This window comes from Bombina bombina, chromosome 11 (assembly GCF_027579735.1).
Source record: "Bombina bombina isolate aBomBom1 chromosome 11, aBomBom1.pri, whole genome shotgun sequence".
In the NCBI taxonomy this organism is placed as follows: Eukaryota; Metazoa; Chordata; class Amphibia; order Anura; family Bombinatoridae; genus Bombina; species Bombina bombina.
The window spans coordinates 107,539,315-107,566,522 of NC_069509.1; the positions used below are offsets into that span (position 1 = coordinate 107,539,315).

General features: G+C 39.1%; 1 protein-coding gene across 1 annotated transcript in view; it reads left to right on the forward strand.

Annotated features, from left to right (window-relative positions):
- ADAP1 (ArfGAP with dual PH domains 1) overlaps window positions 1-25,669 on the forward strand; it is a 1,315,539-nt gene extending 1,289,870 nt beyond the window's left edge. Inside the window, exons 10-11 of the mRNA XM_053695288.1 lie at window positions 827-1,055; window positions 22,200-25,669. Coding sequence (XP_053551263.1) covers window positions 827-1,055; window positions 22,200-22,228 — 258 coding nt within the window. The 3' untranslated portion in view covers window positions 22,229-25,669. The remainder of the gene's footprint in view (window positions 1-826; window positions 1,056-22,199) is intronic.
- Window positions 25,670-27,208: the final 1,539 nt, after the last annotated feature.

The window sequence follows — 27,208 nt, forward strand, 5'->3', positions numbered from 1 at the left end:
TGTTCTATGTATTTTTAAATATATATAGATTCAGATAGATAGATAGATTTAGATATAGTTTTTTAAAAAAAACATAAAAACATTAGAAAATAATAAATAGAAAATTTTCTTCTATGTGAAGAACAATTAAATGTAAAATATTTAAAAATACCTTCAGGTTAGCACAAATTACGTGTTAGTTTTTTTGAGTTTGTGTGCTCAAAGTCTATGGTGAGAAGTTCACGAGGTCACAATATCCCACGTCCTGAGGTTTCTGTCATCTTGTGATACAGACGATAACCAGTGCACATTAAAGTTTACTTCTGGTGGTGTTTGCGCATGAGTGGTAAATTAGTGCGCCACTTGTAATCTGGCCCTCTTTGTTTTATTTTACAAACTCCCTGACTGCAGTTAAAGGGACACTCAATCAAAATTAACCTTTCATTATTCAGATAGAGCAGCTATTTTAAACAACTTTCCCATTTACTTCTATTAACTAAATGTGCACAGTCTTTTTATATTTAAACTTTTTGAGTCACCAGATCCTACTGAGCATGTGCAAGAATAAGTGTGTATGCATTTGTGAATGGCTGATGGCTGTCACATGGTACAGGGGGAGTGGAAAAAGACATAACTTTTAAAATTGTCAGAAAAAAAATCTACTACTCATTTGAAGTTCAGACTAAGTGCTATTGCATTGTCTTGTTATCTTGCATTTGTTGATTATGCAAATCTACTGTGTTGACTGGTCCTTTAATGCGGTTTTTTGCAGTGACAGTAGACTGGGAGCTCTATAAAGTAACCTATGATGTCTTCCTCACATTCATATCTCCCACATGTTCTGCAGGACGCATTTGCCAGAGGGGAAGTATTTATTGGGAGCACTGAGAATAACTATGAAGTGTTAGCAGGACTTCCCAACTCCACACAAGGATATCACTGGCAGTATGGCATCACCATTGTCACTCCCGACAGGAGGTTTCTGTTTGCTTGTGAGACCGATAATGAGCGAGCGGAGTGGATGGAAGCATTTGGGAAAGTTCTTAGCAAGCCCATGCTGCCGCAGGAATATGCAGGTAAGAGCAAATCAAATGTGTATATCAGGTGGGTTTACATATACAAAATGCAAAAAATGGTATAGAGTTTTTTACCCACATATGTGATCCCTTTTGTGCTTACAATGTCCCCATTGTCCCAATTATATCCTCTCCACTCTTTCCATTTTATCTAGGTCATCCGTCACTTTGGTACCACTATAAAGATATCCAATATAGCTATTTAGGAATTTATCCCCTCCGGCTATTTGCCACTTAGGGAAATTCCTATGATTATCCACACGTCATGTCATTCATGATGTAGAACGACACGCCCCCGGGAGAAATTAACACACCGCTTTACATATCGTGGTTTCAGGTAGATCTGACACGTCTATCAGCGTTTGTTTACCAAAAAAAAAACACATGCCACGCTGATCTTACAGCGTTGTCTACGACCAGCGTGGTCTAAACGGCTGGACTTAGCACATATATCGGACTATCTTAGAATACACTAAATGATTTTAACAGGTGGACACAATGGACACATTTTCAGCATATTAACATTGGGGATCGATATGGTGAGTGGCATATGTGAGCACAATAGAGGATCTTGCAGAGGTGAATTAAAATCGCCATAAAGAGCCAATATAAACAATGTTTTTATAAAGTATTTGATAAGTGGTCATTATTTTGTAAGTGGTCTCTGGTTAATAACGGGGATGAATCAATGGAGACTTCTCCATTGATTCATCCCCGTTATTATTAAACTTTTATGTAATATGTGTGCGTGTATATGTATGTACACACGGGTGTATGTGCATGTATACGCATTTCTAATCACTGATATTGTATAGCTCTTTCTTTAAAAAAATGTTTGCTATTGGATACACTTGTAATAATGATATGAATAATTGTATCCATATCATTATTACAAGTGTAACCTATAGCAAACATTTTTTAAAGGAAGAACTATACAATATCAGTAGATACAAATTATTTGTTATTTTATTTTACTTGTGCAAGTCATAGAATGATGTATAGATATCAGCAATGAATCACACCTGTGCTCAGACAAGGGGCTGGTCTGGCAATAGTCTGGGATTGGTGGGGTTGAATTTAAAAGCCAGTGCTTCCAGTTCAGTTCTATATGATGAAAATCGCTAGCACAGCTGAGAAATGCGTTGCAATCTGTATTTTAATTTTTTATATACACTTTGGGTGAGTGTTTGCACCCTGAGTTTTTAATATTTGATTTAATCAATCGATTTTGAGCATATTGGAAGCCTGAGCTTTTTTGAGCCTATCTGGAGCTGTCACCGGGAGTTGGTGTACTCTTGACCCCAGGAGGGGTACCAGTGATCCCAGTATGCCACACTTAGCACAATTAGGGTGCTGCCACTCTTTTGAGTATATCAACAGCACAAGATATCCTTTTATCTCTTTGCCATCACAGTGTTATGTTAATAATGGAGATAAATCAATGGAGAAGTTTATGTGATATGTACACATGTGTGTATGTGCATGTATACGCATTTCTAATCACTGATATAGTATAGTTCTTCCTTTAAAAAATGAGGCGCCCTCTGTTTTGGTATCTTTTCACAGATTTTCACATGATGCATTAGCCTTCCTAACTTTTATATTTATCAAAAAACTAACTTTTATATTTATCAGAAAACAATCTACTACTCATTTGAAATTCAAACTAAGTGCTTTTGCATTGTCTTTTTATTATGCATTTATTGGTTATGATATTCTACTGTGTTTAGCTGTCCTTTAAGTACACTCTTGCACATTTAATTTTTTACCTTTCTGTCCCTTTAAATACAGTAGACTCGCATAATCAGCTAGCGCATAATAAAAAGACAATGCTCTGAATCTTAAATCGGCAATAGATTTTTTTTTCTAGGAAATTTCATTTGATTTGTTGCCTCCCTGAATCATGTGACAGCCATCAACTAATCATAGACTCCTATGCAATTGCGTAAGGACTAATGGTTTTTTACCTTATTATTCCTATTGCTTCAGAGTGGTAGGAGTTAATCCTTTTCCCACCACTCTGCATTTAGACAATCTCCCCAACAGTTTCTGTCATTCTTATTAGGGGTCTGGGGCAGAGCAGTAAGCATGTTACTCCAATTCAGATTCGGTACTGAAAGGGGTGAGACCCTATTTCAAGCAAGGGTGAGGGGTATGTTGGTACTACATTAGTACATATTTCCTTTCAGCACAATTTACTTGGGAAATATTAATAATCCCACTTAACACTACTGATTTCTGTGATAGTTTTGGGGATTTTTTTTTTTGTTTATAACTTTGAAATGTTATACATTCACTGGTTTCCTCCATATATTATTCACATTCAGGACTAGATTACAAGTGAGGTGCAAGCGGTTTTGCGCAAGCGATATTGTGTTTTTGCAACCCATTTTAATTGCGCTGATACATTTTAATTGCGCTGATATTACAATTTGAACAAAATCGTGATTTACACTTCAATCCTTACCGCGATCTCAGAGCTGTGGTTAACTGTTCACCAAAATAAAAACAGTTCCCCAAAAACTTCACATTACAAAGTACATTTACACTCATAATAACACTGTCTAATAATTTTTTTTTTTATGGATTAAAAAATGATAAGGGCTCAAAGATATGAGATCCTATGGTGTTAGAAAAAAATGCAGGCAAAGGGCTTTAACATAGAGATACATGTCTAAACATATCTGTGTATTTATGTAAACATATATGTGTATTTACAGACATATATACACATATAAAAAAAATAATGTATATATATTTCATATTTTCATGTAAGATTGTCAGGACTCTGTCAGTTTCCTGTGTTGTTACACATGTTCACTTACCTGCCTGTCACAAACTCAGCTTCTGTTAACCCATCCCACTTCCTTTACTTAATGCTCACACAGGCAACATCAGGTGCTTAGTTAATTTGTTCGTACCTAGCAAGCAGTAGCTAGTTGGTAACAACAGAGAGAGGTTGGTAACAGCAACTTATGCAGAGATATCCAATGACAATTAACCTCAGCAGATAAAGTCAATATACTTGCGATTAGTTGGTATCAATAGAGAGGACTTGATAGCAGCTTCCTTATGCAGTAAATGTGGATGATAAAAGTCTTGTTACAAAAAATAAAATTCCTCCTTATAAGGTCTTCAAATAGCCGACAGACCTTGGAACCACCTAGGAATGGAATTCATTGTAGAGTTTCCAACTTCATCTTGAAAAAATACTATCCTGGTGGTAATTGATTTACTTACCAAGATGGAACATTTCATTCCGTACCACAAGCTACCGTCTTTTCCGAAAAACGGCACAACTCTTTCTAGATCATGTTATCAATTACCATGGTATACCACCATAATTACCGACCACCATAATTACTACCAATAGAGGCAGCCAATTCACCTCACGATTTTGGAACCATTTATGTGAAAAACTACAAATTGATCATCAACTTAGTACTGCTTATCACCCTCAAACTAATGGACAATCATCATGTCTAAACCAAGGGTTGCAGCAGTACCTGAGATGTTATTGTGCTTACCAACAAAATAATTAGATGGATTTCCTCTCTATGACAGAATTTGCCTACAATAACACTTTAAACTCATCCACTAACTTCACTCCACCGACGTTATCCTCACCGACTTCGGCTTCAAGCCGTGGAACAGCTTGCTTGAGGGGGGGGGGGGTCAAGTCAGGACTCTGTCAGTTTCCTGTGTTGTTACACATGTTCACTTACCTGCCTGTCACAAACTCAGCTTCTGTTAACCCAAACCCACTTCCTCTACTTAATGCTCACACAGGTAACATCAGGTGCTTATTTAATTTTTTTCTACCTAGCAAGCAACTGAGCTCCAAAGAAATCACTGATCTCCTTGTTTTCCATGGACTTCCTCTAACCAGTGGATAATTTGTTTCCATCTTCACTGCATAAGGAAGCTGTTATCAAGTCCTCTTTATTAATACCAACTAATCGCAAGTATATTGACTTTATCTGCTAAGGTTAATTGTCAATGGATATAACACAGACTATCTCTGCATAAGTTGCTGTTACCAACCTCTCTCTGTTGTTACCAACTAGTTGCAATTATATTGTCTATACCTGCTTATTGTAAATTGCCATCTGCTATGATACAGTGGATCTCTTCAATTATACAGAAGTTTCTACTTATTCCAAGGTTGTAATTAGGACTTTTGTCCGATATATCATTACTATTATTACTATTATTTGGAAATCTTCTATGTTCTCCGTAACCGGAGTTAAGTCACACCCACTTGTTACCTGTCAGTAAAGCTGAACCTCTCATTGGTGATTCAGTACTCCGGTCTCTAAGGTCTTCCTCCTTGTGGATCATACCTATAGGTTTGAGACACTGATGTGATTTGTAAAGAACAACTAGCTGATCTTACCCCATGACCAGCTACTTTTATTTTGATCATATTCTCTTATCAGCAGATTAATTTTGCTATGCCCAAGGAATCTGCCCCTTTGCTACATTGGCTAAGACTGAAGCGGCTTGCCTAGAGCCAGTGGGCTCGTGGGTTATTCAAATGGGGGTTCACGGACCAGTTATGTAAAATAGTTACTGTGACTCTGGGGACAGTGCAGCTTCCTGAGAGTGCTTATGCACCCAGGGCTGTGCATGTTGCAGGGTCATGGGATGTGTACCCAGTCCGGTCTGAGAGTGCAGTCTCCTTCCGTGTTTTGTATTTTGGTGGCTGCTCCAATATTGACACCTACACTTTCTTAACTAAATAAGGATATTGCGTCTTAAGCAGTTGCGACTCGTGGGCTCCATAAAGAGAGGTATTTTTTCTAAAGCAGACAGGCAAACCAGGCTTTATTAGCTCAATAGTTCACTCAGAAAATAAGTCAGTGATTTATTTTCTGGGTGAACTATTGAACTAATAAAGCCTGATTTGCCTGTCTGTCTGCTTTAGAAAAAATACCTCTTTTTATGGAGCCCACGAGTCACAACTGCACGCTGGCTGCAGAAAGAGGAGTCGCGTTGCAGCCAATTCTATATTTTCCTTGCTTGCTGTGATCATGGATCATCTGCGGCAGGACTTCTTGCTGTCAATTTTTATTTCAACTTATTAGTCATTGTTTGCATCCATAGTGAGAATTTAGGAGCTTCCTTTATAGTCAGGCACTAACTAGCACTGTTGTCTAGACTGCCCTATAAGTAATATGTACTTACAGAATTTAGTTCATTCAAATAACTGACCACTATAAATAATTGACCACTTTTATGCTTAATATCCACGACCCAAGAGTGGCCACTAATTCTTAACTGGGGTATGCTTAACGGCTAATTTTCTCTTTTTGTGTATTCTGGTGCTTTGACATATTATAAAACCTTTAGCAAATGATTAAGATTGTTGCAGAACTTGTTACTTTATTATTATTATTATTATTATTATTATTATCAGGTATTTGTAGAGCGCCAACAGATTCCGCAGCGCTTCCACATTTTCTTGTGCATACTGCCATTGTGCAGGCCTTGTACCTTTATATCAAAAGGGATAGTCTAGTCAAAAATAACCTTTCATGATGCAGACAGAGCATGCAATTTTAAGCAACGTTTTAATTGCTTAATCTGTACTTCTTTTGTTAACCGCAATAAAAATTATTAAAAAAAAAAGTAGGACAGGGGTCTAATGCATTAGAACCCTGTCCTACTTTCTTTTTTTTTTTTTTTTTTTAAATAATATTTACATAAGAAAGAAATGTGTTATTTCTAACCTATCCATTAATGTTATAACATGCAATATAGTTGTTTTCAAGTTAAAATTTGAAATGCATTTCACACAAAAAAAACATCAGATTTACAGAGCAGAGTACTGCTATTAAAACATTTACGCCTAGATTTAGAGTTCGGAGTTAGCCGTCAAAACCAGCGTTAAGGGGTCCTAACGCTGCTTTTTACCACCCGCTGGTATTTAGAGTCAGCCAGGAAAGGGTCTAACGCTCACATTCCAGCCGCGACTTTTCCATACCGCAGATCCCCTTACGCCAATTGCGTATCCTATCTTTTCAATGGGATCTTCCTAACGCCGGTATTTAGAGTCTTGGCTGAAGTGAGCAGTAGACCCTCTACCGACAAGACTCCAGCCACAGAAAAAAGTCAGGAGTTAAGAGCTTTATGGGCTAACGCCAGTTTATAAAGCTCTTAACTATTGTGCTCTAAAGTACACTAACACCCATAAACTACCTATGTACCCCTAAACCGAGGCCCCCCCACATCGTCGCCACTATAATACATTTTTTTAACCCCTAATCTGCCGACCGGACACTGCCGCCACCTACATTATCCCTATGTACCCCTAATCTGCTGCCCCTAACATCGCCGACACCTACATAATATTTATTAACCCCTAATCCCCCCCCAACGTCGCCGCTACCTTACCTACACTTATTAACCCCTAATCTGCCGACCGGACCTCGCCGCCACTATAATAAATGTATTAACCCCTAAATCGCCTCACAAACCCTATAATAAATTTTATTAACCCCTAATCTGCCCTCCCTAACATCTGTGACACCTAACTTCAAGTATTAACCCCTAATCTGCCGACCGGACCTCGCCGCTACTCTAATAAATGTATTAACCCCTAAAGCTAAGTCTAACCCTAACACCCCCCTAAGTTAAATATAATTTTATTCTAACGAAATAAATTAAATCTTATTAAAAAAATTAATCCTATTTAAAGCTAAATACTTACCTGTAAAGTAAACCCTAATATAGCTACAATATAACTAATAATTACATTGTAGCTATTTTAGGATTTATATTTATTTTCCAGGCAACTTTGTATTTATTTTAACCAGGTACAATAGCTATTAAATAGTCATTTACTATTTAATAGCTACCTAATTAAAATAATTACAAAATTACCTGTAAAATAAATCCTAACCTAAGTTACAATTAAAGGGACACTGAACCCAAATTTTTTCTTTTGTAATTCAGAAAGAGCATGCAATTTTAAGCAACTTTCTAATTTACTCCTATTATCAATTTTTCTTTGTTCTCTTGCTATTATTATTTGAAAAAGAAGGCATCTAAGCTTTTTTTTGGTTTCAGTACTCTGGACAGCACTTTTTTATTGGTGGATGAATTTATCCACCAATCAGCAAGGACAACCCAGGTTGTTCACCAAAAATGGGCCGGCATCTAAACTTACATTCTTGCATTTCAAATAAAGATACCAAGAGAATGAAGAACATTTGATAATAGGAGTAAATTAGAAAGTTGCTTAAAATTTCATGCTCAATCTGAATCACGAAAGAAAATTTTTGGGTACAGTGTCCCTTTAAACCTAACACTACACTATTAATAAATTAATTAACTAAACTACCTACAATTACCTACAATTAAATCAACTAAACTAAATTACAAAAAAAACAAACACTAAATTACAGAAAAGAAAAAAAGATTACAAGAATTTTAAACTAGTTACACCCCCTAAAAAAATAACAAAGCCCCCCAAAATAAAAAAAATGCCCTACCCTAATCTAAAATAAAAAGTTAACAGCTCCATTACCTTACCAGCCCTTAAAGGGGCTTTCTTCTGGGCATGCCCCAAAGAAATCAGCTCTTTTGCCTGTAAAAAAAACATACAATACCCCCCAACATTACAACCCACCACCCACATACCCCTAATCTAACCCACCCAAACCCCTCTTAAAAAACACTAAGCCCCTGAAGATCTTCCTACCTTGTCTTCACCCAGCCGGGTACCATCTGATCCGTCCAGAAGAGGGTCCGAAGTCTTCATCCTATCCGGCCAGAAGAGGTCCTCCAGAGGGTCGGAAGTCTTCATCCAGGCGGCATCCTATCAGCCAATCGGAATTAAGGTAGGAAAAATCTGATTGGCTGATCGAATCAGCCAATCAGATTGAGCTTGCATTCTATTGGCTGTTCCGATCAGTGGTGGGTTGTAATGTTGGGGGGGGTATTGTATGTTTTTTTTACAGGCAAAAGAGCTGATTTCTTTGGGGCATGCCCCGCAAAAAGCCCTTTTAAGGGCTGGTAAGGTAATAGAGCTGTTAACTTTTTATTTTAGATTAGGGTAGGGCAGGTGTAATTAGTTTAAAATTCTTGTAATCTTTTTTTTATTTTCTGTAATTTAGTGTTTGTTTTTGTAATTTAGTTTAGTTGATTTAATTGTAGGTAATTGTAGGTAGTTTAGTTCATTAATTTATTGATAGTGTAGTGTTAGGTTTAATTGTAACTTAGGTTAGGATTTATTTTCCAGGTAATTTTGTAATTATTTTAACTAGGTAGATATTAAATAGTAAATAACTATTTAATAGCTATTGTACCTGGTTAAAATAAATACAAAGTTGCCTGTAAAATAAATATAAATACTAAAATAGCTACAATGTAATTATTAGTTATCTTGTAGCTATATTAGGGTTTATTTTAGTAAATATTTAGCTTTAAATAGGATTATTTTTTTTAATAATATTTAATTTATTTCGTTAGAATAAAATTATATTTAACTTAGGGGGTGTTAGGGTTAGGGTTAGACTTAGCTTTAGGGGTTAATACATTTATTAGAGTAGCGGCGAGGTCCGGTTGGCAGATTAGGGGTTAATACTTGAAGTTAGGTATCGCAGATGTTAGGGAGGGCAGATTAAGGGTTAATAAAATTTATTATAGGGTTTGCGAGGCGGGAGTGAGGCGGTTTAGGGGTTAATACATTTATTATTGTGGCGGCGAGGTCCGGTCGGCAGATTAGGGGTTAATAAGTGTAGGTAAGGTAGCGGCGACGTTGGGGGGGCAGATTAGGGGTTAATAAATATAGGGGTCGGCGATGTTGTGGGCAGCAGATTAGGGGTACATAGGTATAATGTAGGTTGCGGTGGTGTCCGGAGCGGCAGATTAGGGGTTAATAATAATATGCAGGGGGCGGCAGATTAGGGGTTAATAAGTGTAAGGTTAGGGGTGTTTAGACTCGAGGTACATGTATGTTAGGTGCAGACTTAGAAACTGTTTCCACATAGGAAACAATGGGGCTGCGTTAGGAGCTGAACGCTGCTTTTTTGCAGGTGTTAGGTTTTTTTTCAGCCCAAACTGCCCCATTGTTTCCTATGGGGGAATCGTTCGCGAGCACGTTTTTCAAGCTAGCCGCTACCGTAAGCAACGCTGGTATTGAGAGTTGAAGTGGCGGTAAATATGCCTGTACGCTCCCTTTTTGGAGCCTAACGCAGCCCTTCAGAGAACTCTCAATACCAGCGTTATTTAAAAGGTGCGGGGGGGGAAAAACATGCGTAGCTAATGCACCCCTTTGGCTGCAGAACTCTAAATCTAGGCCTTAGTTAGCATTACATTTTCTTAGACCATTTGAACATTTGAAGGACAGCACCATGAATAAATAGAAATGATTATTAGCTAGAAAATGTAGGGCAGGGTGAAATGGGGGCATTCTCTTTAGAATTATTACAAATAAATATAAATTTAACATACAACTTGAATTCCTAAGGAGTGTGGTGCAACAGGTCCAGACCTCCTGTTAACAGGATAGTCTAGTCAAAATTAAACTTTCATGATTCAGACAGAGGGGGGTAGTTATCAAGCCGTCAACCTCAAATACGCTGGAATTCCGCAGCGTATTTGTGGCGAGGCTGATCTGCCTTAGTTATCAAAGGCTCGAGACCGGCAAAAGTAGAATTTTGTGACGTAAACTTCGATCCGCCGGACTCAGTCCGACACAGATCGATTCTTACGTCACTCCAGATGTTCCACACACAAGTGCGGCACAATCTCACTACTTTTGCTAGTTATCAAATGACTAGCAGGTACGCTCGGCACTTTTACGGCCCAGCGTACCTGGTTTTCAAACCGCCACCCCTGGAGGCGGCGGATCCCATAGGAATCAATGAGAGTCTGACCATAGCGAAAGTACAAGTTCGCTGCTGACAGACATCCCATTGATTTCTATGGGAGCTGTCTGCACCTAACACCCTAACATGTACCCCGAGTCTAAACACCCCTAATCTGTCCCCCCTACACCGCCGCAACTAAATAAAGTTATTACCCCCTAAACCGCCGCTCAAGCTACTCTATACATATTAACCCCTAAACCGCCGCTCCTGGAGCCCACCGCAACTATAATAAATGTATTAACCCCTAAACCGCCGCTCCCTGAACCCGCCGCAACCTATATTAAATTTATTAACCCCTAATCTGCCCCCCCTACACCGTCGCCACCTATAATAAATTTATTAACTCCTATCCTGCCCCCCATTACGCCGCCGCCACTATAATAAAATTATTAACCCCTAAACCTAAGTCTAACACTAACCCTAACGCCCCCCTAACTTAAATATTGATTAAATAAATCTAAATAATATTTCTATTATGAACTAAATTAATCCTATTTAAAACTAAATACTTACCTTTAAAATAAACCCTAATATAGTTACAATATAAATAATAATTATATTGTAGCTATCTTAGGATTTATTTTCTTCTGTTAAGTGTGATCAGTCCACGGGTCATCATTACTTCTGGGATATTACTCCTCCCCAACAGGAAGTGCAAGAGGATTCACCCAGCAGAGCTGCATATAGCTCCTCCCCTCTACGTCACTCCCAGTCATTCTCTTGCACCCAACGACTAGATAGGATGTGTGAGAGGACTATGGTGATTATACTTAGTTTTATATCTTCAATCAAAAGTTTGTTATTTTAAAATAGCACCGGAGTGTGTTATTACCTCTCTGGCAGAGTTTGAAGAAGAATCTACCAGAGTTTTTGCTATGATTTTAGCCGGAGTAGTTAAGATCATATTGCTGTTTCTCGGCCATCTGAGGAGAGGTAAACTTCAGATCAGGGGACAGCGGGCAGATGAATCTGCATAGAGGTATGTAGCAGCTTTTATTTTCTGACAATGGAATTGATGAGAAAATCCTGCCATACCGATATAATGTCATGTATGTATACTTTACACTTCAGTATTCTGGGGAATGGTACTTCACTAGAATTACACTGTAAGAAGTACATAAAGCTGTTTAATAACTAGAAATTATGTTTAACGTTTTTGCTGGAATGTAAAATCGTTTTCATTTGCTGAGGTACTGAGTGAATAAATGTTTTGGGCACTATTTTTCCACTTGGCAGTTGCTTAATCTTTTTTCTGACAGTTTCTGTTCTCTCTCACTGCTGTGTGTGAGGGGGAAGGGCCGTTTTTTGGCGCTTTTGCTACGCATCAGATATTTCAGTCAGCAGCTCATTGTATTTCCTGCATGATCCGGTTCATCTCTACAGAGCTCAGGGGTCTTCAAAACTTATTTTGAGGGAGGTAATTTCTCTCAGCAGAGCTGTGAGAATTATAGTTGACTGAGACAAAAAACGTTTATTCTGTAATTTGTTTCCTGCTTTCAGAATTTGTTATCTTTGCTAATGGGATTAAACCTTTGCTAAAGTTGTGTTGTTTATAAGGATTGAGGCTATAACTGTTTCAATTTATTAATTTTCAACTGTCATAGATCTTCTGTGCTTCTTAAAGGCACAGTACGTTTTTAATATTATTCTAATTGAATTGTATTCCAAGTTGCAAGTTTATTTGCTAGTGTGTTAAACATGTCTGATTCAGAGGAAGATACCTGTGTCATTTGTTGCAATGCCAAAGTGGAGCCCAATAGAAATTTATGTACTAACTGTATTGATGCTACTTTAAATAAAAGTCAATCTGTACAAATTGAACAAATTTCACCAAACAACGAGGGGAGAGTTATGCCGACTAACTCGCCTCACGTGTCAGTACCTGCATCTCCCGCTCGGGAGGTGCGTGATATTGTAGCGCCGAGTACATCTGGGCGGCCATTACAAATCACATTACAGGATATGGCTACTGTTATGACTGAAGTTTTGGCTAAATTACCAGAACTAAGAGGTAAGCGTGATCACTCTGGGGTGAGAACAGAGTGCGCTGATAATATTAGGGCCATGTCAGACACTGCGTCACAGGTGGCAGAACATGAGGACGGAGAACTTCATTCTGTGGGTGACGGTTCTGATCCAAACAGACTGGATTCAGATATCTCAAATTTTAAATTTAAACTGGAAAACCTCCGTGTATTACTAGGGGAGGTGTTAGCGGCTCTGAATGATTGTAACACAGTTGCAATACCAGAGAAAATGTGTAGGTTGGATAAATATTTTGCGGTACCGGCGAGTACTGAGGTTTTTCCTATACCTAAGAGACTTACTGAAATTGTTACTAAGGAGTGGGATAGACCCGGTGTGCCGTTCTCACCCCCTCCGATATTTAGAAAAATGTTTCCAATAGACGCCACCACACGGGACTTATGGCAAACGGTCCCTAAGGTGGAGGGAGCAGTTTCTACTTTAGCTAAGCGTACCACTATCCCGGTGGAGGATAGCTGTGCTTTTTCAGATCCAATGGATAAAAAATTAGAGGGTTACCTTAAGAAAATGTTTGTTCAACAAGGTTTTATATTGCAACCCCTTGCATGCATTGCGCCGATCACGGCTGCAGCGGCATTCTGGATTGAGTCTCTGGAAGAGAACATTAGTTCAGCTACTCTGGACGACATTACGGACAGGCTTAGAGTCCTTAAACTAGCTAATTCATTCATTTCGGAGGCCGTAGTACATCTTACTAAACTTACGGCGAAGAATTCAGGATTCGCCATTCAGGCACGCAGGGCGCTGTGGCTAAAATCCTGGTCAGCTGATGTTACTTCTAAGTCTAAATTGCTTAATATACCTTTCAAAGGGCAGACCTTATTCGGGCCCGGGTTGAAAGAGATTATCGCTGACATTACAGGAGGTAAAGGCCATGCCCTGCCTCAGGACAAAGCCAAAGCTAAGGCTAGACAGTCTAATTTTCGTTCCTTTCATAATTTCAAAGCAGGAGCAGCATCAACTTCCTCTGCACCAAAACAGGAAGGAGCTGTTGCTCGCTACAGACAAGGCTGGAAACCTAACCAGTCCTGGAACAAGGGCAAGCAGACCAGGAAACCTGCTGCTGCCCCTAAAACAGCATGAATTGAGGGCCCCCGATCCGGGATCGGATCTAGTGGGGGGCAGACTTTCTCTCTTCGCCCAGGCTTGGGCAAGAGATGTCCAGGATCCCTGGGCGCTAGAGATAATATCTCAGGGATACCTTCTGGACTTCAAATACTCTCCTCCAAGAGAGAGATTTCATCTGTCAAGGTTGTCAACAATCCAGACAAAGAAAGAGGCGTTTCTACGCTGCGTACAAGAGCTCTTGTTAATGGGAGTAATCCATCCAGTTCCACGATCGGAACAGGGACAGGGGTTTTACTCAAATCTGTTTGTGGTTCCCAAAAAAGAGGGAACTTTCAGACCAATCCTGGACTTAAAGATCCTAAACAAATTCCTAAGAGTTCCATCGTTCAAGATGGAGACTATTCGGACAATTTTACCTATGATCCAAGAGGGTCAGTACATGACCACTGTAGATTTAAAAGATGCTTACCTTCACATACCGATTCACAAAGATCATTACCGGTACCTAAGGTTTGCCTTCCTAGACAGGCATTACCAGTTTGTGGCTCTTCCATTCGGATTGGCTACAGCTCCAAGAATCTTCACAAAGGTTCTGGGTGCTCTTCTGGCGGTACTAAGACCGCGGGGAATCTCGGTAGCTCCATACCTAGACGACATTCTGATACAAGCTTCAAGCTTTCAAACTGCCAAGTCTCATACAGAGTTAGTACTGGCATTTCTAAGGTCACATGGATGGAAGGTGAACGAAAAGAAAAGTTCACTCGTTCCACTCACAAGAGTTCCCTTCCTGGGGACTCTTATAGATTCTGTAGAAATGAAGATTTACCTGACAGAGGACAGGCTAACAAGACTTCAAAGTGCTTGCCGCACCCTTCATTCCATTCAACACCCGTCAGTGGCTCAATGCATGGAGGTAATCGGCTTAATGGTAGCGGCAATGGACATAGTACCCTTTGCACGCTTACACCTCAGACCACTGCAACTGTGCATGCTAAGTCAGTGGAATGGGGATTACTCAGACTTATCCCCTTCTCTGAATCTGGATCAAGAGACCAGAAATTCTCTTCTATGGTGGCTTTCTCGGCCACATCTGTCCAGGGGGATGCCATTCAGCAGACCAGACTGGACAATTGTAACAACAGACGCCAGCCTTCTAGGTTGGGGTGCCGTCTGGAATTCTCTGAAGGCTCAGGGACAATGGAGTCAGGAGGAGAGTCTCCTGCCAATAAACATTCTGGAATTGAGAGCAGTTCTCAATGCCCTCCTGGCTTGGCCCCAGTTGACAACTCGGGGGTTCATCAGGTTTCAGTCGGACAACATCACGACTGTAGCTTACATCAACCATCAGGGAGGGACAAGAAGCTCCCTAGCTATGATGGAAGTATCAAAGATAATTCGCTGGGCAGAGTCTCACTCTTGCCACCTGTCAGCAATCCACATCCCGGGAGTGGAGAACTGGGAGGCGGATTTCTTAAGTCGTCAGACTTTTCATCCGGGGGAGTGGGAACTCCATCCGGAGGTCTTTGCCCAAATACTTCGACGTTGGGGCAAACCAGAGATAGATCTCATGGCGTCTCGACAGAACGCCAAGCTTCCTCGTTACGGGTCCAGATCCAGGGATCCAGGAGCAGTCCTGATAGATGCCCTGACAGCACCTTGGGACTTCAGGATGGCTTACGTGTTTCCACCCTTCCCGATGCTTCCTCGATTGATTGCCAGAATCAAACAAGAGAGAGCATCAGTGATTCTAATAGTACCTGCGTGGCCACGCAGGACTTGGTATGCAGACCTGGTGGACATGTCATCCTGTCCACCTTGGTCTCTACCTCTGAAACAGGACCTTCTGATACAGGGTCCCTTCAAACATCAAAATCTAACTTCTCTGAAGCTGACTGCTTGGAAATTGAACGCTTGATTTTATCAAGACGTGGGTTTTCTGAGTCAGTTATTGATACCTTAATACAACCTGTTACCAGAAAGATTTACCATAAGATATGGCGTAAATACCTATATTGGTGTGAATCCAAAGGTTACTCTTGGAGTAAGGTTAGGATTCCTAGGATATTGTCTTTTCTACAAGAAGGTTTAGAAAAGGGTTTATCTGCTAGTTCATTAAAGGGACAGATCTCAGCTCTGTCCATTCTGTTACACAAACGTCTGTCAGAAGTTCCTGACGTCCAGGCTTTTTGTCAGGCTTTGGCCAGGATTAAGCCTGTGTTTAAAACTGTTGCTCCACCATGGAGTTTAAACCTGGTTCTTAATGTTTTACAGGGCGTTCCGTTTGAACCCCTTCATTCCATTGATATAAAGTTGTTATCTTGGAAAGTTCTATTTTTAATGGCTATTTCCTCGGCTCGAAGAGTCTCTGAATTATCAGCCTTACATTGTGATTCTCCTTATTTGATTTTTCATTCGGATAAGGTAGTTCTGCGTGCTAAACCTGGGTTCTTACCTAAGCTAGTTACTAACAGGAATATCAATCAAGAGATTGTTGTTCCTTCTTTGTGCCCAAATCCTTCTTCGAAGAAGGAACGTCTACTGCACAACCTGGATGTAGTCCGTGCTCTAAAATTTTACTTACAGGCAACTAAGGAATTTCGACAAACGTCTTCTCTGTTTGTCGTTTACTCTGGGCAGAGGAGAGGTCAAAAAGCTTCTGCTACCTCTCTTTCTTTTTGGCTTCGTAGCATAATTCGTTTAGCTTATGAGACTGCTGGACAGCAGCCTCCTGAAAGAATTACAGCTCATTCTACTAGAGCTGTGGCTTCCACTTGGGCCTTCAAGAATGAGGCCTCTGTTGAGCAGATTTGCAAGGCTGCAACTTGGTCTTCGCTTCATACTTTTTCCAAATTTTACAAATTTGACACTTTTGCTTCATCGGAGGCTATTTTTGGGAGAAAGGTTCTTCAGGCAGTGGTTCCTTCTGTATAAAGAGCCTGCCTATCCCTCCCGTCATCCGTGTACTTTTGCTTTGGTATTGGTATCCCAGAAGTAATGATGACCCGTGGACTGATCACACTTAACAGAAGAAAACATAATTTATGCTTACCTGATAAATTCCTTTCTTCTGTAGTGTGATCAGTCCACGGCCCGCCCTGTTTTTAAGGCAGGTAAATATTTTTTAATTTATACTCCAGTCACCACTTCACCCTTGGCTTTTCCTTTCTCGTTGGTCCTTGGTCGAATGACTGGGAGTGACGTAGAGGGGAGGAGCTATATTCAGCTCTGCTGGGTGAATCCTCTTGCACTTCCTGTTGGGGAGGAGTAATATCCCAGAAGTAATGATGACCCGTGGACTGATCACACTACAGAAGAAAGGAATTTATCAGGTAAGCATAAATTATGTTTTTATTTTACAGGTATCTTTCAATTTATTTTAACTAGGTACAATAGCTATTAAATAGTTATTAACTATTTAATAGCTACCTAGTTAAAATAAAGAGAAATTTACCTGTAAAATAAATCCTAACCTAAGTTATAATTACACCTAACACTACACTATACTTTAATAAATTATTCCTATTTAAAACTAAATACTTACCTGTAAAATAAACCCTAATATAGCTACAATATAAATAATAATTATATTGTAGCTATCTTAGGATTTATATTTATTTTACAGGTAACTTTGTATTTATTTTAGCTAGTTAGAATAGTTATTAAATAGTTATTAACTATTTAATAACTACCTAGCTAAAAGAAATACAAAATTACCTGTAAAATAAATCCTAACCTAAGTTACAATTAAACCTAATACTACACTATCATTAAATTAATTAAATAAACTACCTACAAATAACTACAATTAAATACAATTACATTAACTAAAGTACAAAAAATAAAAAAAGCGAAGTTACAAAAAATAAAAAAATAAGTTACAAACATTTTAAAAATATTACAACAATTTTAAGATATTTACACCTAATCTAAGCCCCCTAATAAAATAACAAACCCCCCCAAAATAAAAAAATGCCCTACCCTATTCTAAATTAAATAAAGTTCAAAGCTCTTTTACCTTACCAGCCCTTAAAAGGGCCATTTGTGGGGGCATGCCCCAAAAAGTTCAGCTCTTTTGCCTGTAAAAGAAAAATACAACCCCCCCAACATTAAAACCCACCACCCACATACCCCTAATCTAACCCAAACCCCCCTTACAAAAACCTAACACTAATCCCCTGAAGATCATCCTACCTTGAGTCGTCTTCACTCAGCCGAGCAGCGATGGAACCGAAGTGGACATCCGGAGCGGAAGAAGTTAATCCTCCAAGCGGCGCTGAATAAATCTTCCATCCGATGAAGTCATCATCCAGGCAGCGCTGAAGAAGTCTTCGATCCGGGCGATGTCATCTTCCAAGAGGCGCTGAAGAGGTCTTCTATCCGGGCGATGTCATCTTCCAAGCCGGGTCTTGAATCTTCCTCCCGCCAACGCGGAACATCCTTCTTCACCGACGGACTACGACGAATGAAGGCTCCTTTAAGGGACGTCATCCAAGATGGCGTCCCCTCAATTCCGATTGGCTGATAGGATTCTATCAGCCAATCGGAATTAAGGTAGGAAAAATCTGATTAGCTGATGGAATCAGCCAATCAGATTCAAGTTCAATCCGATTGGCTGATCCAATCAGCCAATCAGATTGAGCTCGCATTCTATTGGCTGATCGAAACAGCCAATAGAATGCGAGCTCAATCTGATTGGCTGATTCCATCAGCCAATCAGATTTTTCCTACCTGAATTCCGATTGGCTGATAGAATCCTATCAGCCAATCAGAATTGAGGGGACGCCATCTTGGATGACGTCCCTTAAAGGAGCCTTCATTCGTCGTAGTCCGTCGGTGAAGAAGGATGTTCCGCGTCGGCGGGAGGAAGATTCAAGACCCGGCTTGGAAGATGACATCGCCCGGATAGAAGACCTCTTCAGCGCCTCTTGGAAGATGACATCGCCCGGATCGAAGACTTCTTCAGCGCCGCCTGGATGATGACTTCATCGGATGGAAGATTTCTTCAGCGCCGCTTGGAGGATTAACTTCTTCCGCTCCGGATGTCCACTTCGGTTCCATCGCTGCTCAGCTGAGTGAAGACGACTCAAGGTAGGATGATCTTCAGGGGATTAGTGTTAGGTTTTTGTAAGGGGGGTTTGGGTTAGATTAGGGGTATGTGGGTGGTGGGTTTTAATGTTGGGGGGGGTTGTATTTTTCTTTTACAGGCAAAAGAGCTGAACTTTTTGGGGCATGCCCCCACAAATGGCCATTTTAAGGGCTGGTAAGGTAAAAGAGCTTTGAACTTTATTTAATTTAGAATAGGGTAGGGCATTTTTTATTTTGGGGGGGGGTTGTTATTTTATTAGGGGGCTTAGATTAGGTGTAAATAGCTTAAAATTGTTGTAATATTTTTAAAATGTTTGTAACTTATTTTTTTATTTTTTGTAACTTAGCTTTTTTTATTTTTTGTACTTTAGTTAGTTTATGTAATTGTATTTAATTGTAGTTATTTGTAGGTAGTGTATTTAATTAATTTAATGATAGTGTAGTATTAGGTTTAATTGTAACTTAGGTTAGGATTCATTTTACAGGTCATTTTGTATTTCTTTTAGCTAGGTAGTTATTAAATAGTTAATAACTATTTAATAACTATTCTAACTAACTAAAATAAATACAAAGTTACTTGTAAAATAAATATAAATCCTAAGATAGCTACAATATAATTATTATTTATATTGTAGCTATATTAGGGTTTATTTTACAGGTAAGTATTTAGTTTTAAATAGGAATAATTTATTAAAGTATAGTGTAGTGTTAGGTGTAATTATAACTTAGGTTAGGATTTATTTTACAGGTAAATTTCAGTTTATTTTAGCTAGGTAAGCTATTAAATAGTTAATAACTATTTAATAGCTATTGTACCTGGTTAAAATAAATTGAAAGGTACCTGTAAAATAAAAATAAATCCTAAGATAGCTACAATATAATTATTATTTATATTGTAGCTATATTAGGGTTTATTTTAAAGGTAAGTATTTAGTTTTAAATAGGATTAATTTAGTTAATAATAGAAATATTATTTAGATTTATTTAATTAATATTTAAGTTAGGGGGGCGTTAGGGTTAGACTTAGGTTTAGGGGTTAATAATTTTATTACAGTGGCGGCGGTGTAGTGGGGGGCAGGATAGGGGTTAATAAATTTATTATAGGTGACGACGGTGTAGGGGGGCAGGATAGGGGTTAATAGGTTTAATATAGGTTGCGGTGGGTTCAGGGAGCGGCGGTTTAGGGGTTAAACTATTTAGTTGCGGCGAGGTGCGGGATCAGCAGGATAGGGGTTAATAATTTTATTATAGAGGGCGACGGTATAGGGAGGGCAGGATAGGGGTTACTAGGTATACTGTAGGTGGCAGCGGTGTCCGGGAGCGGCAGTTTAGGGGTTAATACATTTATCAGAGTTGCAGCAGGGTCTAGGAGCGGCGGTTTAGGGGTTAATACATTTATAAGAGTTGCGGCAGGGTCTAGGAGCGGCGGTTTAGGGGTTAATACATTTATAAGAGTTGCGGCAGGGTCTAGGAGCGGCGGTTTAGGGGTTAGTAACTTTATTGAGTTGCGGGAGGCTCCGGGGGCGCCGGTATAGGGATAGAACAGTGTAGTTTAGTGTGAGTGCTTAGTGACAGGCAATAAAGCTGAGAAAAAGCCGAAGAGCAGCGAGATCGGATGAGTGATAACTCTCACAGTCCGCTGCTCATCGCCCCACGGCTTTTTGACAGCTTTATTTGATAACTTAGGCGAACGTATTCAAGGTCCGTGGCGGCGAAGGTAGGCGAGCTTAGGCGGGCGTATTGGGCCGGCGAAGGCAGAAAAGTAGACGGCTTGATAACTACCCCCCAGAGCATGCAATTTTAAGCAACTAAGTAGCTACCCAGGTGCTGAACCAAAAATGGACCGGCTCCTAAGCTTTCCTTCTTGTTTTTTCAAATAAAGATACTAAGAGAACAAAGAAAAGTTGAATCAATTAGAATGTTGCTTAAAATTGCATGCCCTATCTGAATAATGAAAGTTTAATTTTGACTACACTATCCCGTTAACAGGACAATAATACAGGATCTATCCTCCTCTTTGTTTCTGAAGGATCATGGAACATGGGTCAGATGCTACCATCTTTGTGTCAGCTACATTCCATAAATGAATTTAGGAGACTTTAGGGATACTTTTCTTAAATGTACTGTATATGAGTACCTGCAACATCACAGAGCTTGCCAGGGGTGTCTGGATGCCTACAATAATTAACATGATCTACCAAAAAACTTTTTTATTTTTTCTGCATAATTCTAATTACTTACTTGGAAGCTGCAAAAACATTGTGTGCATGTAGCCTTCAATCACTGACACTGTCCTGATCAGGTGATGCAATTTCATTAAAATCCCTTAGGATTTAATTAAATGTATAACATTGCAGGGGTTAAACACATTTGTTCTAATCCTTGATTTTTGGTACACAAATTGTGTTAATGGTGAATATTGCAGAAAAGTAAGTTTTGATAAACTTTCCTAAAAGTTGAATATTAGTGCTAATATTATGTGCTCTCATAATGCATTAGGATATTGCGTTAAAGGGACAGTCAAGTATAAATTAAACTTTCATTATTCAGATAGGACTTTTAATTTTAATTGACTTTCCAATTTACTTTTATCATCAAATTTGCTTTTTTCTCTTGGTAATTCTTAGTTTAAACTAAACATAGGTAGGCTCATATTCTAATGTCTAAGCCTTTGAGGGCTGCCTCTTATCACATGCTTTGTAAATCTCTTTTCAACACAAAGAGACAGAAAGTACACGTGGCTATATAGATAACACTGTGTTCAGGCACAGAAAGTTATTTAAGATCTAGCACAATACAATTCTAAATTTAAGACAATAGATAATAAACAGTCACAGAGGCTGGAAGAAGGTTCCTAGATACAAGGTAATCACAGAGGTAAAAAGTACATTAATATAACTGTGTTGGTTATGCAAAACTGGGGAATGAGTAATAAAGGGATTATCTATCTTTTAAAACAATAACAATTCTATGGTTGACTGTCCCTTTAAGTAGCGCACAGCTATTTATTGATATAAAGTGTGTACACTTGGCATGCACCTAACATCATATCTGTTCTTGGTTTCAGTGGAAGCGCACTTCAAGCATAAACCGTAATGGCAGGAGATCTCATTGTTTACAAAATGCACAATGTTTTGAATGAAGAATATGAATTCATAGGAAGATGTCTAAAGAGAGCAGAATAAAATGAAAGAAAAAAAGGCTGTGACTTCCTAAACTAAAAAAAAACAAACAAACTGCAGGTGTGACTACATTTTTCACTACATGGACTGGCCATGCTCAGTTCTTTTCCACCCTTGTCTGTGGCCGGCATGCTTACAATTGGACGCAAAAGAAAAATGTGATCTACATCAATACACAACCTAGATCTTTACATCCAGCACGGAAAATAATTTTGGGTATAAAACCTGTCTTAAAATGACATTGCACAATCGGTACACTGCCCGCTCACAAGCTTCTATTCACGCTCTACTACTGTGTGTTTACTGCCTGGCGTTATTGATACCAGATTCTCATCATCGTTTTTTTTTTAATTATTATTCATTTCCAGTATACTGTAAATGTCACATAAAACAGCATATGCATAAGGAACACAAGCTACCAAGTTTAAAATACAATCTGGTAGAAAGTAATAAAAAATTACTTACATGACTTGGCGCCCTACAAGCTAGATAGACTGTGCAGGTATAAAAATGTCTCATTAAGTCCAGTTACATTTTAAATGTTAGGCTACATCAGTGTTCATATTGCACTTTTAAAGGGCCATAATAGTTGAAAAATTATATGCTCTATTCTGTTTTATTAGTAAGACTATCGACCTTCACTTACTGTGTGTTTAACTTTCTCAGAGCACTGCTGGTCCTGAGCGGAAACCACCGCTGATCCAATCAACATCGCTGTGTAACCGAAGTCGCTGATTGGATCAATGCCGTTGTCCCTTCAGGACCAGCAGTGCTTTGGCGGGGTTTAACACAGGATCGATAATCCTAAAATAACATGCTCTAATGCAGGGTTCTGCAAACCACGGGTCGGGACCCATTACTGGGTCACAACACCAGTAATGGGTCACGACTTGTGTGTTGTGTTGTATTAGAGTGTGTGTGGTGTGTATGAGAGTGTGTGGTGTTGTATTTTTCAAAATTACAGCTATCTTGTTGTAATATTATTTAAAAAATGTTCAGACTAAGCATAAACAATAGGGTTGTGAAGGTATGTGATATCAGTGCTCTAATGCAATTTTTCTACTGTTATGAAGCAAGGCTATTCTTGGATGAACTAAGAGTATGAAACACATTGGCTAAAGTGTATTTTACAAGATGCAATACTTATCTTCCTATGCTTTACTTGAATTTACTTTTATGGTACAGCACAGTTTAGTACATATAAGGTTTTTATGGGGAAGGTGGGACTTGTTTGAAGCACGCCATTAGCTGAGCTATGATTTTTTTAATTCTAATAGGAAGATTTGTTTTATAGTATCTTTATTTTCTAAATGCAAAGGTAAATGTGATGTATCTACATAAAATTTAAATGCATGTTTTATTAGGAACCCCCCCAGCATGTATTTTCTGTGGAGAACTCTGCATGAAGGACTATAATAGTCAAAAATGACATTCTTTGAGTTTTAAGATTATTGACTTTGTTTTTAATCTCTGCAAAGGAGCCCACAGTAGTAGTACTGCTTGGGACCTACAGAGCATTGTGGGTCCTGAGAAGTAACTGCCGCTGATCGAATTAGCAGTGCTAGTCGCTTGACTCATGTAACAGCGGCTGTTTCTGTTTCGGACCATCTGCGGGTCCTGAGCAGTAATACTACTGAGTGTTTAACTCTATTGCGGGGGTTAACCAAACAGTAGGTAGGGTCAATGGTCTTAAAATGACTATAAGAACATGTCATTTTCTGACTTTTATGGCCCTTTAAGAACCCCTGTAATGTGTGAGGGACAAGGTTCAATGCACCAGTTATGCATTAAACAGATGAGCTTCTGGCAATTATTAGAACAGTTTATTTCTGAGGGTTTCCTTTTAAAAACAGCACTGTGCAGATTAAGCATTTGCTGAAATGCCGTTTTTACAATTAACCATTCTGCAGGCTGGTGTTGCAACTCACTTTAATTATTATTCTAATAATTGGAACAGGAACAAATTTTTGGATTAGATTGAACTAATATTCTTTTAGATATTCTAATGTTTACCTGTACAATTCCAGGGTAGAGATAAAGCTGATTAACAATTAGTTTCAAAATAGCAATAAAATGACTCCCAGATCTCACAATGGGCTCCATTATCAACCTGCAACTGCTATTAACCTGCTGCTGCTTAAGAGCCCCATTGTTTCAGGCTCGCTCAGAGCGAGCCTGAAACAATAGTTAAGTATATTAGTGCTACTCCCTGACACTCTAGGTGGCGGATAGCAATCATCTCGATCCAATCAGAATGATTAACAGCCACGCACACGCGGGTGCAGCATTGCACAATCGGTACACTGCCCCCTTGCCGCGAACCTGAGCAGATGAGGTTCATGACAGTGAAACTTGTCTGCCCTGCAGTTGTAAAGTCAATGTTTGATATCAAATTTGTTATTGTATTGAAAATTTACCATACCCAGTTATCAAGCTTCAACTTAACAGCTAAGGATTCATCATTAAAAGGGCAGTATACACCAATTTTCATTTAACTGCATGTAATAGGCACTACTATAAAGAATAATATGCACAGATACTGATATAAAAATCCAGTGTAAAACCTTTTAAAAACTTACATAGAAGCTCCCAATTTAACAATGTTAATGAGATAAACCTGGGACACCCACTGAAAGGGGCTCATAGCAGAACCTCCCCTGCATATGAAAAGACCTATTAAACAAACAGAAGCAGTCTGAAGTCTGTATACAACAGTATACATATAAAACTTTGAGCTTGGTTAGGAGTCTGAAAATCAGCACAATGTTATTTAAAAATAAGCAAAACTATACATTTTTACAAAAACACACCCAGATGGTGGTATAAATGGATCATCTACAAAACATTTATGCAAAAAAAAAATCTAAATTTTATTTTATGCATTTCTTTAAATATGGTCCTCTAAACAATTGCTTAAAATGCGAAATTCCTTAAAAAAATTTAAACAATACTAGATGAGAAATTGATTGTAAATCTGCTTTAGTACAGACAGTGCATGATATCCGCCCACAACATAAATTTATATTCTTACCTGGCAACTAACAATCCGCAGATTTTCTTTATAAAGTTTAATAAGTGCTGTATTACAACTAATGTCAAGCCAAATATTTTCTCCAGCTGATGTATATTTTTGTTTAAAGCGCTGTAATTAGGAAGTCACAGCACACACAATGTAAACAGTGAATTGTTCTGCGTATAGTTTTTCGGTTTATTGTGCTGCAGCAATGTGCCGGTCTGTAACAGAACAAGCCCCTTGAGGTAAATGAGCATTAATTAAAATAAATAAGATTAAAAACAGGAGGTCAATACTTTATATAATGAACTTAACAGTGAAGTAAAATAACAAATTAAAATAGATGTTTTAATGTATGTTGTGTCAATAATTAAGGACTTTAAAATACAGAAGGCAGACAGCATAGCTCAGAAGCTAGTAGAATATGTAGGGAAAGGGACATGCGTCAGCTTTCTCAGGGGCTGTACCACTTGCTTTGAGTTTGAAGAAAAAGCTTTCAGACTGTCGGGAGAGACAATCAAATAAGGAATTTTATACTGAAAACTGAAGGTTTAGTAAAAAATAACTGTCTTAAATATAAGGGTGGGGTCGTGGACTAACCATATCCGAAAATAAATACATTTATCAGGTAAGCATAAATTATGTTTTCTTTCCTAAGATATGGTGAGTCTACAACGTCATCAATTACTAGTGGGAACCCAAGCTAGAGGACACAGATAACTAGGGAGGGAAAAGACAGGTGGACCTAAACAGAAGGCTTGAAGAACTGCTTGAAGAACTTTCTTCCCTAAAGAAGCCTCAGCTGAGGCAACAGTATCAAATTTATAAAATTTGGACCAAGTTGCAGCTTTGCAAATTTGTTTCACAGAAGCTTCATTCTTGAAAGCCCAAGAAGACGAGACAGCCCTAGTGGAATGAGCTGTAATTCTCTCAGGAGGCTGCTGTCCAGCAGTCTTATAACCCTACTCCAAGAGTAGCCCTTAGATTTACGCCATACCTTATGGTAAATTTTCCGAGTCACAGGCTTACAAGCTTGAATCATGGTCTCAATGACCAATTCAGAAAAACAACGCTTAGACAAAACTAAGCGTTCAATCTCCAAGCAGTCAGTCAGTTTGAGAGAAACAAGATTTGGATGGAAGAAAGGACCCTAAGTTAGAAGATCCTTCCTCAGAGGCAGCCTCCTAGGAGGCTGAGATGGCATGTTCACTAGGTCTGCGAGGCCATGCAGGAGCTATTAGAATTACTGATGCTCTCTCCTGTTTGATACAAGCAATGACTCGTGGAAGAAGAGCAAATGGAGGAAACAGATAAACCAGACCGAACCTCCAAGGCACCGCCAGAGCATCTATCAGAGCTGCCTGCGGATCTCTTGACCTTGAACCGTACCTTGGAAGCTTGGCATTCAGCCAAGACACCATCAGATCCAAATCCGGCACCCCCACTTGAGAGTTAACCTGGAGAACACCTCTGGATGGAGAGCCCACTCCCTGGGATGAAAAGTCTGTCTGCTCAGAAAATCCGCTTTAGACAACAATCATGAACTTCCGTTTCACTGAATAATCGGAGCCACTTCCATCCACTGAATAATATGAGCCATCTCCCTTAGGAACTCCGAGTTCCTCCCTGGTGGTTGATGTAAGCCACAGAGGTGATATTGTCTGACTGAAATCTGATAAATCGGGCTAAAGCCAACTGAGGCCAAGTTATCAGAGAATTGTAAATCGCTCTCAACTCCAAGATGTTGATGGGGAGAGTAGACTCCTCCCGAGTCTGTAATCCCTGCACCTTTAACAAATCCCAGACTGATAACCAACCTAACAGGCTGGCATCCGTGGTCATGATCACCCAAGAAGGTCTCCGGAAGCATGTGCCCTGAGA